Source organism: Dermacentor silvarum, chromosome 9, assembly GCF_013339745.2.
Source record: "Dermacentor silvarum isolate Dsil-2018 chromosome 9, BIME_Dsil_1.4, whole genome shotgun sequence".
Lineage (NCBI taxonomy): Eukaryota > Metazoa > Arthropoda > Arachnida > Ixodida > Ixodidae > Dermacentor > Dermacentor silvarum.
In genome coordinates this window covers 5,032,964-5,045,844 of record NC_051162.1, presented here as the reverse complement: position 1 = coordinate 5,045,844, position 12,881 = coordinate 5,032,964, and the positions used below count along the sequence as shown (strand labels likewise).

The 12,881-nt window shown below is 48.9% G+C and overlaps 1 protein-coding gene across 1 annotated transcript in view; it reads left to right on the top strand.

Annotated features, from left to right (window-relative positions):
• The window catches only part of LOC119465109 (WD repeat and HMG-box DNA-binding protein 1-like), a 546,382-nt gene that overhangs the window by 160,196 nt on the left and 373,305 nt on the right, over positions 1–12,881 (top strand). The window contains exon 6 of the mRNA XM_037725912.2: positions 586–682. Within this exon, the coding sequence (XP_037581840.1) occupies positions 586–682 (97 nt within the window). The remainder of the gene's footprint in view (positions 1–585; positions 683–12,881) is intronic.

Below are 12,881 nucleotides of genomic sequence, written 5' to 3'. Positions count from 1 at the left end.
TTTATTCTCTCTGTCAGTAGTGTGAACAATTTGATGTGCGTGTGTGTATGCTACATAGTTGCAGCGTGATGTGTAACCACTGTGCGTTTCTTTAGCATGCGCCGAATTTTTTGCAGCATGCTTGCCATTTATTTATGACTTTCTTGTACCACCCTGCTAAATCACCTTTAGTGATTGCAGTATCTATGAATAAAAAATACAAAAAAAATTATTCCAGGTTGGCACCACACAACACGGCACCAATTTTCCTTGGTTACGGCGTTGTGCTACTGAGGTAACGGGTTCAACCCAGGCCGCATTGTCAGAATTTAAAACGTTTGTGTACCGTGCATTGGCCGCTGGTTAATGAACCCCAGATTGCCAAAATTAAACGGGAGTCTCTCCCACAACGACCTGCATCCTAGCAGATTGTGGTATTGCCTCGTGAAACCCTAGGAAAAAAAAGGGGGGGGGGAAGAGAGCTTCATGCGTATATATGCGCCAGTAGCACTATAGTTCTTATAAATATAGCTGACGCAGACAGCCGTGATTTCGTACTGCTTCAATTGATCTGTGTCCTTATGAGCGTTTGGGACGTGCTTTCAGATTCAGTGACCAAGGGAGCCTTTGCTGGGCAGACTCGCTGGGTCGGGTCCATCTTTTGGCGAACGGGAGCGTCTGGGAGGTGGTTTGCGATTTGCCGGTAAGCGTTCCTCGGCAGTTCCTCATTTTCATCGCGTCTAGGAGTCTTACCAGTATTCTAGAAACACTTGTTTAGGCACCATCGAAACTTGGTCAATTATTTCAAGCCTTGATCCAAACCTTGATTCAAGCCTTGAATGTTTTCCCCTTCAACATTCAAGAAACATTGTCCGCAATTGGCCACATTATTTGAATGAAAACAGGTTGAAAGATGTTTATAAATTTATTATAACTTGCAGACTTACAGCTTTAACACATCCATTTTTTTGGCTCCAAATACTTTTTGCCAATAAATAATGATGGTGATGATTTATTGGGATCTCTTTTGAAACACGGCGGCTGCAAACCGTCGCTTACTTGCCTGAGCGAATCAGGTATGCTATACATGCTTTTCATTCTAGCATCTTTGTATGCAGCTCCTTAATGCTTTCTTTCTTCTTTCTGAGAACTTCTATAACTACCATGTATATTTACTTGTGCTTGTAACGGATCCTGTCGTATGGATCCTGATGTACCGAGTTACTGTACTGTACACTTATAAGACTGTAGCCTTTACTGTATTGTATACTGTAGTTATGTAGCTATATACTGTTATTGTTGTATTGTTTGCTGCGAGTAATCTATGTTTATTCTCTCTGTCAGTAGTGTGAACAATTTGATGTGCGTGTGTGTACCACATAGTTGCAGCGTGATATGTAACCACCGTGCGTTTCTTTTTGTTATTGTTAGCATGCGCCGAATTTTTTACAGCATGCTTGCCATGCATGCTTCCCTGCTTTTTTTCCTCCAATACTCTAAACGTCTCTTGCTTATCTCGACTGCTGACCGGTTGATGTTTCCGTTCACATTAAATCTAGAAGGTGCTGGAAGGTTCTTTAAAAGCGTTGAATGTTGGGCAAGTTGGTGTTTTAGCATAAGAACCATCTTGAAATGGTGCGCGACGGGACGGAACAACAGAGAGGAAGACGAACACAAGAACAACAGAAAGGAAGACGAACACAGGCGCTTGTGTTCGTCTTCCTCTCTGTTGTGCCGTCCTGTTGTGTGCCATTTCAAGATGGTTCTGGTGCTGGAAGGTGCACATTACCTACGGGTCTCACTGGGTTGCAGAACCCGAGTTGCGGACCCCGAGTTCGTATCGCTTAGTGGTCTCCGGATTTTCGGTGCAGCATACACATGCCTCATCTTGTTGGGAATATTTTCTCCGGTATGTCTTTCAAGCGAAGCTTGTAATTGTAAGGCCTGCGCCGGCGATGTAACGTTAAAGCTACTATGACTCATACTAGCATTGGATATGCGGGTATGAGCCAGGGATATGAATAAAGAAAGACAAAAGGAAGGAAAGAAAGAAAGAAGGAAGGAAGGAAGGAAGGAAAAAAAGTTGTCGCAGTTTCACCTGAAAGGCGAAGCATCAATTGCGATAGCAAACTTGTAGAGAGCTATACGAAGTAATGATATTAGCTTTATCAGCTGTATAAACTTGGACATGCAGCAGCATTGGCAACACGCAGAACTGTTGTCGACGCCATCGGCGTTTTGCCCGCGTTCGCTCAAAATGCGTGCGGCGTTGGTGACTGTTGCCGGAGCCTCTGATATAAATAGGCACTGCGTGCCGCAGCTAAACGTCGCCTCCCTTCCCTCCCCCTCCCCCACGGCCTCTCGCTCGTCGGAAGAAGGCGCGTTTGCTCTACATACACGGTGATTGTGAAGGAGAACAGAGACGCCTACTTCTGCAGCCCTTAAGCGAGCACGGCGCAGAACGCGCGTTTGTTCTCCGCCGTGCGTTCACTCCCCGTGAAAGACGCGCCCCTCGTGCCCTTTCACTCGCCCATACAGCGTTCGGCGCGCGACGACGATTTCTCCTCCGAATGACGTCATACGGAACCTCACGGCGACGGCGACGCCGACGGCAGAAATCTGCTTTTGAGTGTCCATATAATTGCTATCGCAATAAAAAGAAAGGAATAAATAAAGCAGGCGCGGGGAAGTTGCGCCAGCGCCGGATCACGTGACGCGCGCGACCAATCAGGGTCGTTTGGTGCGTCGTGGGGAGGGAAAAAGAAGGAAAAGGGCTTGGCGCGCGCCCCGCCAGGCCTCCGCGCTTCAGACCAGTTTCGCTCATCGGATGGGAAGGCCGCGCGTGGTGCGTTCTGCCGAGGAGCAGGCTGTGTTTGAGCAACGGCGCCGCGGACTCGATCGGGAAAGGGCTCGTCGTCGACGTGCCGATTCTAGGGTGAGGGCTTCCGAAGCCCAGACGAAACCCTGAGTTGCGTACCCCGAGTTGCGGGAGTGCGATGTTGAGGGCAGATGTCAGCGAAGAGCCGCCTACCCTGAGTTTAGCGTAAACGAAGCGGAACGCCTGCGACAGCGTCGTCTTGCCACCAAGCTTCGCTTAGCCCGATTTCCTCGACAGGGAAAGGACTCTGAATTTTCGTTATTAGGCAACCCAAAAAGCCTCAAAAAAGCCTCGAGCCTCAAAAAGTAAGCCACTACCCTTTGTATTAATGTATATTTCCCCAGTCTCATTTCTATCATCAATTTTTTTTAAATCTTCATGGTATTTTTACAGCGAAGTTGTTAAAGACTAGGTTCCAGGAGATCTCGTCCGCGTAGAAAAAAACTAATCATCAGCATTTCGGCTCCATGTGCGTGGCCGTTTTCCGCCAGTCACGATTAACGATAATAAAATCGCGTGTGGCGCATACCCGCATTGAATATGCGGGTATGAGCCAGGGACAAGAAGGAAGGAAGGAAATAAAGAAAGAGAGAAAGAAGGAAGGTAAGAAAGAAATCACGGGTGGCTCGTACCCACTGCGGATTGGGCAAGTTGGTGCATCGTATTCGTGACTTCCTTAAGCGCAACTCAGCTTGAGTATGAAGGGAAAATAGGACAGGTGACAGGGTGAGCGCTAACTTCCAACTGGTTTTATTTCATGACCCTATTGCACATTATATAGCCCGCTGAAAGCACTCGTGACATAGCACACAAAAAGAAAAATAAGAAATCAAAAATAAAAATAAATATAAGCATGCGATTGCAGTTCATTGAACCTGTGTTGATAATCTTAGAAATTCACGTTCCTTGCTTGATAAAGCTAAACGCACAGCTTTTCACATTTCAAAATGGCATCGGCCTCAATAATCTCACGCGTCACTTGATTGTGGCTACGTCCTGATAATAAAACCAGTTGGAAGTTAGCGCTCACCCTGTCCCTTTTTCCCTTCATACTCAAACTGCGCTAAAGGAAGTCACGAACTCGTACCCACGTTGGATATGTGGGTATGAGCCGCCGAGAGCAGGAGAGATCTCGCACGATCCTGACGCCAACGTTACTAGATTACCTCAAAATAATCTAGTAACGGTGCCTGACGCTGCCGTGCAATGTGCTGCGTGTGGCTCATGCGCTAGTCTATGACGATAGGGCGGACTTGGCGCAGCAAACGCTCTACTTGGCCATCGCGGCCGGCGAAAACAAGACGCTGGTGTCCTTGGACTGTGACGAACATGCCGAATGCGCTCAATATAATCAATAATAATAATATATAAATTAACTATAGCAATATTCATTACAGCAGACCCACCATAGTCACATATTGGCTGGCATCCATTTTCACAGTAGTGGAAGGGCTCTGAATTTTTTTTTTTGCATTCTTTGCATACAATTCAGGGTCCCTGTTTCTCTCACTTTCTTTTTGGTGACTCCAGTTGTCTATGTGAAAAAATAGCGGATCGGAGCAACCAAGGAGCACGCCGGACCCGTAGGAAGATGAGGAAGCTGAAGGGATCGAGGGCACGCGCACGGGCAGGAATCAGTCAGTTTTCGCCTCAGTGTTGCAATAAACGGTCGTCTCCGTCTCACGTCTGCGGACCAGTTATTTCGCTACATTGTTGGTGCCGCGAAACCAGGGATCCGCCCTTTCGGAGACTTCCCTTCACGTCATGGCCATGGCGAATTCGGACGAGATGCGGAAGAAGCGCGGTGTCATCAGAGCTGGTGTCACGTGAGCCCTAACGGACCTGCTGCAGCAACCGGATAGCGATGCCTCTCAAGTTAACGGGCACATGGATTACCTGACAGACAAGGAGGCAGTACTGTCGAGGCTCGACGATGTCATTCATGCGGCAACGGACGAAGAAACCAGGAAATCGAAACGGCACACTAATACAACGAAAAGGTTCTCTACGCCGTGTCACGTACCAAGTTCTGGTTAAAAGAGCGTGAGAGGACCACCAGAACGCAGCTGGACTCAGGTAGAGCAACGTCGACCGTCTGAGCTCCGTCGACTGTCCGAGCTCCGTCGACGCAGCGGGCCAGGTGAGAGAAGTGTCAGCGCTCAGTTCAACTATCGAATCTACAGATACCAACATTCGATAGCAATCTGCGTGGATGGCAGTCTTTTTGGGACCATTTTGACGGCACTATCCACCAGAACAGAGCTACCGCGCATTGAAAAGATCAAGCACCTCCTCACGTATTTAACAGGCAGCGCGAAGTGGCCCATCGAAGGTATCCGCTTGGCCGAGCAAAAATACGACCTCACGATCAAAACACTCACGGATCGCTTCGGACGCCGAGACCTCCTTGTCAATGAGCACGTCGATAATATCCTCGCGTTGAGCCCCGTAAAATGCTCTGCAGATGTCTCGAAGCTCCGCCTGCTTTACGTCAAGGTGCAGCTCCACGTCAGTGCGTTAGAAAGCCTTGGAGTTTCACTAGACCAGTACACCGTGGTATTGAATCGTGTCCTGACGCGATGCTTGCCAGAAGACCTCGCCATCATGTACAGGCAGAAAGCTAAGGAAGCCGACCGCGCATCTAGTACGCCGAAACTCCTCAATACAGAACGCGTCTGGCCAAGGAGATCTTAACGTTCCTCCCCAAGTGGAAATTCGGGAGGAGGGCCAGCTGCAGTCGCATTCTCGCTCGTTTCAAGACGGAGACAGGACCCACTTATCTGAAGAAATGTATAGCGGGGAAACCATCCCATCAACGTCAGCCTTATCAGGGTCTACTTTGCCCGTTCGAACCGCATGCCCACTGTGCAACAGCAAGGATCATAGCATTGCTCTCTGCAACGCCATCCTATCAGCTGAGGAAAAGCGGGCAAGGCGGCAGTACGCCAATTGCTACTTCCGCTGTGGAACGCGCAATCACATCACCAGACCGTGTAGGAAATCATTCAGCCTCACTTGTGGTACATGCAAGCGACACCATCAGACAGTTCTATGTCACTTATCAAGGCCAGCTGAGTGTCCGCAGCCACACGCTGACTCCCCTGCGTTGCATGCACCACCCTCGCCAACCCTGCGAAAGTGGGTAAAGAAGAAATTTCCCTCATCATCTTCGGAGGATGAAAGTCACAAAAACGACCCTACACCAAGTGTGTCTGCGTGCGATTGCGCAGCCAGTTAAACGACTCGGTGATAACTTTGGAAGCGTTAACGATTCCCGAGATATGCGCCATGACGAGTAGACCGCTCAGCCCCACTATTTTGCAGCTGCTCGTTGAACGGGAGTACAAAGTAGCTGACAGCTTTTAACCAAATATATGGCAACCGGATGAGATAATTGTCCTCATCGGACCTGATGCCTATTGGAATGTTACGACCGGGAAAATGGATCGCATCAACACAGATGTAGCAGTGATATGCACTACCTTTGGATGCATGTTACAAGCCCCTCTTGTAGTGGCCCAAGTCACTCTTGGGCCACTACCAAGCAAGTGCACTATTTGTCATCATCAGCCTATATTTATGTCCACTGCAGGACGAAGGCCCTGTGAGACCCTGTGATCTCCAATTACCCATTTCTTGCGCTAGCTGATTCCAACTTGCACTGCAAACTTCTTGACTTCATCACCCCACCTAGTTTTCTGCCGTCCTCGACTGTGCTTCCCTTCTCTTGGTATCCATTCTGTAACTCTAATGGTCCACCGGTTATCCATCCTACGCATTACATGGCCTGCCCAGCTCCATTTCTTCCGCTTAATGTCAACTAGTATATCGGCTATGCCCGTTTGCTCTTTGATCCACACCGCTCTCTTCCTGTATCTTAACGTTAGTCCTAAGATGTTTCGTTCCATCGCTCTTTGTGCGGTCCTTAACTTGTTCTCGAGCTTCTTTGTTAACCTCCAAGTTCCTGCCCCATATCTTAGCACCGGTAGAATGCAATGATTGTACACTTTTCTTTTTAACGACAGTGGTAAGCTTCCAGTCAGGATTTGGCAATGCCTGCCGTATTCACTCCAACCCAATTTTATTCTTCTGTGAATTTCTTTCTCATGATCAGGGTCCCCTGTCAGTAATTGACCTAGATAAACGTACTCCTTTACAGACTCTAGAGGCTGACTGGCGATCCTGAATTCTTGTTCCTTTGCCAGGTTATTGAACATTATCTTTGTCTTCTGCATATTCATCTTCAAACCAATTCTTAAACTTTCTCTATTAAGGTCCTCAATCATTTGCTGCAATTCGTCTCCATTTTTGCTGAATAGGACAATGTCATCTGCAAACCGAAGGTTGCTGAGATATTCGCCGTTGATCCTCACTCCTAAGCCTTCCCAGTCTAAGAGCTTGGATACTTCTAAGCATGCAGTGAATAGCATTGGAGAGATTGTGTCTCCTTGCCTGACCCCTTTCTTGATAGGTAACTTTCTACTTTTCTTGTGGAGAACTAAGCTAGCTGTGGAATCCTTGTAGATATTTGCTAAGATATTCACGTATGCCTCCTGTACTCCTTGATTACGCAATGCCTTTATGACTGCTCTACTGAATCAAATGCCTTTTCATAATCTATAAAAGCCATATAGAGAGGTTGATTGTACTCCGCAGATTTCTCGATTACCTGATTGATGACATGGATATGATCCATCGTAGAATATCCCTTCCTGAAGCCAGCCTGTTCTCTTGGTTGGCTGAAGTCAAGTGTTGCCCTGATTCGATGTAACGGCCACTGTCAAATGCCCTTTCTAACCAACGTTTTATTGCGACTGATTGTGTTTAGCCGGAAAGGTCTCTGAGCGATGCAGCGTTATCTAGTACGTTATCTCCCCTGCAGAAGGAATAAAAATATTTCGAATTTTACTTTCAATTTCATGTTTGACCATGTCAAGTCGACGACATAAAGTATCCGAAAAGCACTTAAATACGACAATATTCTTTTCATTAATCTGAAGTTTCGAATACCAGAATTACCACGTGGTAATGATGACGTGGGAATTCACGCACACACCACGTAGATTTTCCCGTGAAATTGCTTTTATGGACAACCATGACTGAAAAAAAGAGTAGCACACAACCTTGCGAGTGCAGTCATCGGCAGACAGGGTCACGTGGTGAGCTTCGGCAAATTGGAGAGGATGACTGCTGAGGAGCAAAGAATTCACTTATTTCACAATGTCACGTTCAAGCGACAAACCACAAAGGCAACGCAAGTTACGAAATTGGCTGTTTATTGAGAGAACCTGTGCTCATCAAAACAAGTAATAGCACAATGATAGCGGCGAACACACTCGTCGATGGTCGCGTCGGCTTTTCTACATGACTCGTAAACGCTGGTGCTCGCATATATATATTTTCCAGGAAGTACAACCACAGAACACCTATAATGCTTAAAGAAAACAAACTGTACTTTGCACAGTGCAACGGAAATGAGTAGCGGTAGCGTCGTCAACTAAAGTGTACCACCGAGAGACAGCGCTCTAAAAATCAAAACTAATATAATCATCATTACGTAATGAGCAATATGGCTGCTGCCCTAGCGACTGGTGGGGCTGGTCGCGCTGCTGGCTCGCTGGTTTTGGGCGTTACCGCTGTCGGGGCGGCGCTCGTGTGTATGGTACTCTAACATAACCACACATATCTTTATTATGCGCTAGGAAACCGAGAGTCCTCAATTGGCCAAAAAACACGTGAAGGAAGTAAGCTTACATGGCCTCCCCAGCTCCATTTTTTTTCTGCTTAATGTCAACCAGAATATCGGCTATCCCCGTTTGTTCTCTGATCCACACCGCTCTCTTCCTGTCGCTTAACGTTAGACCAAACATTTTATTGCGATATAATTTATATGGATACTTCAACCGGATTTCTGCCGTCGGCGTCACCGTCGCCGTGAGGTTCCGTATAGATTCCTAGGGCGATAAAATCATCGCCGCGCGCCGTATGCGCGAGCGAAAGCGCGCGGGGGACGCGCGCTATCATGGAGGGCGAACTCCCCCGCGCGCTATCGCGGAGAGCGAACGCACGGCGGAAAGCAAACGCGACCGTCGCGCGAAAGGCCGTGGGGGTATGGGAGGGAGGGAGGCGGGGCGGCGCTGTGCTCCGGCACCAAAGGCGTATCTTGCCACTCACTCTCCCACGCGAACGCAAGAAAGCTGGAAGGCAGCGCGGGAAGGAGGGGTGCACAGCTCCTCTGCACTTTGCCCTGCATTGGCGGTCGCCCGCACCGCCTCTTATCTCCACACGGCTCTGACCTTTGTATGGGCTGTGCATTCGCCGCTCAGTTTCCGTTGAAGCGAAAGACCGATAGACCGCGCGAGCCTTCGCCCGCTGCGGCGTGTTGACAGTCGTTGTCTGCGGTCATTCAGTGTGATCTATTCATGTTTGCTTGTGCGCGCTGACACTACGATTGTTAATTCTGTTAGTAAGCGAATGTGTCCAAGCTTATGCAGCCGATAAAACCACTATCTGTACTCCGAATAGCTCTCTTAATTTGCTATCTCAATCGATGCTTCGCCTTTCGGGCGAAACTGCGACGTTTTTTTCGTTCCATCGCTCTTTCTGCGGTCCCTCACTTGTTCTCGAGCTTCTTTGTTAACCTCCAAGTTTCTGCCCTATATGTTAGCACGGGCAGCATCCAATGATTGTACACTTTTCTTTTCAACGACAGTGGTAAGCTCCCAGTCAGGATTTGACAATTCCTGCCGTATGCACTCTAACCCAATTTTATTCTATAAGTTTTTCTCATGATCAGGGCACTGTTTGTATCGAGTGACAACTCTGTATCAGAGAATCACGACATATTATCGATGAGGCGCCATGTGGATGGACGGAGCCTGTTCCCAGTACCTCGAGAGCGACCCTTACCTGTCCGCTTTAAGCAGGGAATCTCCAAGCAAGACGGGCGTTATCAAGTGCTTCTGATGGTCGAACCGCTGGGGTTACCATCCGGAAGCAACAATCGCCGATTGGCAGAACGTCGACTGCGAATAAAGATCAACCATTTCTGAGAGCAGCCATCATTGGCAGAAAAATACGACCAGGCAATTTCAGCGTATTTCAACGATGGACTTGCGGAAAGAGTTCACGACGAGCAGCAAATCAAGGACAACGTCTATTACATGCCCCATCACGCCATTATTCGTTGCGAGGCCGCAACGATGAAGCTTTTGACGCATTATCGCACGAAGCTGGTCGCCTTAACGATGTCTTACCGAAAGGCGTAAAAGTCTGTGCTGATGTCATCCAGCTCCTACTCAACTTTCGTTGCCACCCTGTAGTTCTCGCTGCCGAGATTACAGCTTCTTGTTCTACCTGAAGATCGAGACCTGCTGCGGTTTCTGTGGTTGGAAAGATTACCATTGGAGGAAGAGCCCATGCCACCAATAGGTGACCCGTAAGACAAGCAATCGCAGGGAATTGTGGGGCGCGCCGTCTGCTCGCAGCTTCCGGTTCGACGGACGACGCGGCGGCATCGGCGGTATGCCCGGGGTACGTGTTTTTCCACGCGGTTTCAACTGTCAGTCGTGCAAAGCTTGCCGTCCGGTTTGTCGAACAGCAATATCGTACCATTCATGTAGCTGATTTCTAGGTTTCAGTTCACTCTGGGCGCGACGATGACGAGCCAAGAAAGGCAAGGATACGCTTTTATTCATAAACGAACTCTGGTTCTCGTTCCGGCGGCCTTTTTTGTTTCTGCCAGGTTTAGCTCTACGACATTTGCCGTTGCTTGGACGCACCGTCACTGACTGCTCTGCCTGCGGGTCAGTCAGACTGGTGAAAAAGTTATCGTTATCCGATAATTTGTCAAGCATATAGAAGCATTACTTAGAAAATCGGGTGCTGAGGCGATCGCTACAGCAGTGCATGCTGTTCTGTGATCGCAGCTGGAAACCGATATGGTCGATATAACGGCGCAGCTAGCGCTAAAAATGATAACTTTGCGCGCTGTGAACGGCATTTTTTGGTCGAAACTCGAGGTTCATTTAAAGTCGTACGTAGTTAGACGTTCTCGCTTTTTTATCAACAATGGCCGTATCACCGTCATATTACGGCTGCGCAGTATCTGTATCTGTGCTGAAGGAGCTAAGGAGGGCTAGTTGGTTACGAGTATTATGTATGTATCTCGCTGTGTCCCGCTCAAGTTCGCGCCGTAAAACCTCGTTTACTTATTCCTCTATATATGTGCATGCGAGTACTGACATAGTTCTGGTTGCCTGAGTCAATGTTAGAGAAAGAAATATCCTTGGGGAATTATTCCGTGCCGGCCCTTACACAGCTAATCGCCGCCTGATGAGTGGCACTGTACGTTCATTTTCTTTTTGTTCATGGATGGTCTCTGCCTTGATACAGTTTTGGAAGTGGCAGCCATTCCTCTGATGCTTGTGCACAGCTGACTAAGCAAGGGTTGCTGCAAGGCAGTAGTTACATGCGTTCACCTTTAACGCTTGAATTTGAGCAGCCATGCAACGGCTGAACAGCCGACGATGGTTTTGCTAGGCACCTGCAACCGGCTAATCTTCGAATGGGGCAAAGCCGGACTGCAAGCGCAAGTGGCATTTGACGCATTGGCGCGTGCCGACGCGTGGCGAAGCGTGCCTGCATGTGGTTGGGGCTTGCGCTGCTGAGCACGAGCTCGCGGGATCGAATCCCGGCCGCGGGGGCCGCATTTCGATGAAGGAGAAATGCGAAAACGCCCGTGTGCTTGCGTTGTAGTGCATGTTAAAGAGCCCAAGTTGGTCAAAATTAATCCGGAGCCCTGTACTACGGCGTGCCTCATAATCAGAACTGCTTTTGGCACGTAAAACTCCAGAAAGAAGAACGGACTTGAAGCGCATCAATGTAATTCAACGGCGAAGCGGTGGCGGCGGCTGCGCTGACTCCAACCGGAAGCAGCTAGCAGACAGCGCATCCCACAATCGTTCGCTATTTTACGGGTCACCTATTACGGCGTGGAGAAGCACCAGAGTCCCGTTCGGAGCCGTGTCGAGCCCGTTCCTTCTGACCGCCGCCACTGCGTTGCTCGCCTTCTGTCAATTTCCTTCGATGGTATACTCCGACAATGCTCAAGCTTTCCGCAGCTCTGCTAAGACCTTTGCGTGTGAGGTCGAAACACTGGTCAACAGTCGACCACTAACATATCTCGAGAGCGAATCCAACGAGCTCCAGCCGTTAATGCCGTCGCATTTCCTCCTGGGAAAGCGCAGACTTTCACTACCGCAACCGATTTCTGCCTCCGACAGCGGTAGATTTGCAACGCAAGGCTCGTCATCGCCTGCGTCTAGCAGAGGAACTTTGGAGGAGATGGAGGCGACCATACCTGCTACTACATAACCACCCAAGCTGCCCCTCAACCAAGCTGGTGGCGTAGAATTGGTGCTAGACGACAACACACCTGCAACATACTGGCAGTTGGGCAGAGTTATCAGTTTACTGCCAGGAAGCGACAGCAGGGTTCGCGCTTGCTTCGTGCGTCTTAAAACCCCCTATATATAAAAAGTAGCGCCAACCACTTCCCTCCGCCTCCGTTCCACTGTCGCGCTCGGCTCGAGGCACGATATCGACAGTGGCGCCGCCTACGTCTGGCCTGTCGTGGCAGACGACATCTAACGCGCTACCAGAGGAAATCCGCGGAAAACTGATCGCGCCCTGCGGAGAAGTTTTTGAGGCGCGATTTTGCTTCATCAGTCAGTTATTGGCCTTAATAATGCCGTTTTGGAAGTAGCAACGCGACGATGCGAGACGGCGCAAACACCAAGCGTTTGCGCTCGCCGGATGATAAACAAAAAAAAAAAAAGCCTTTTGCCCTCGCCTGGTCGGTTGCGGCAACTTAAGGCGCAGCAGCATGCCATGACAACGAAGTTGTTGTCCTTAACACGTTTGATCCGTTTGAGCGTACACCACTTTCGTCACACAGGCCCGAGAATGGCGGTGGGAGTACGCTGGAAAGAAAAAAAAAATATACAAAATCGCAACGCATGCT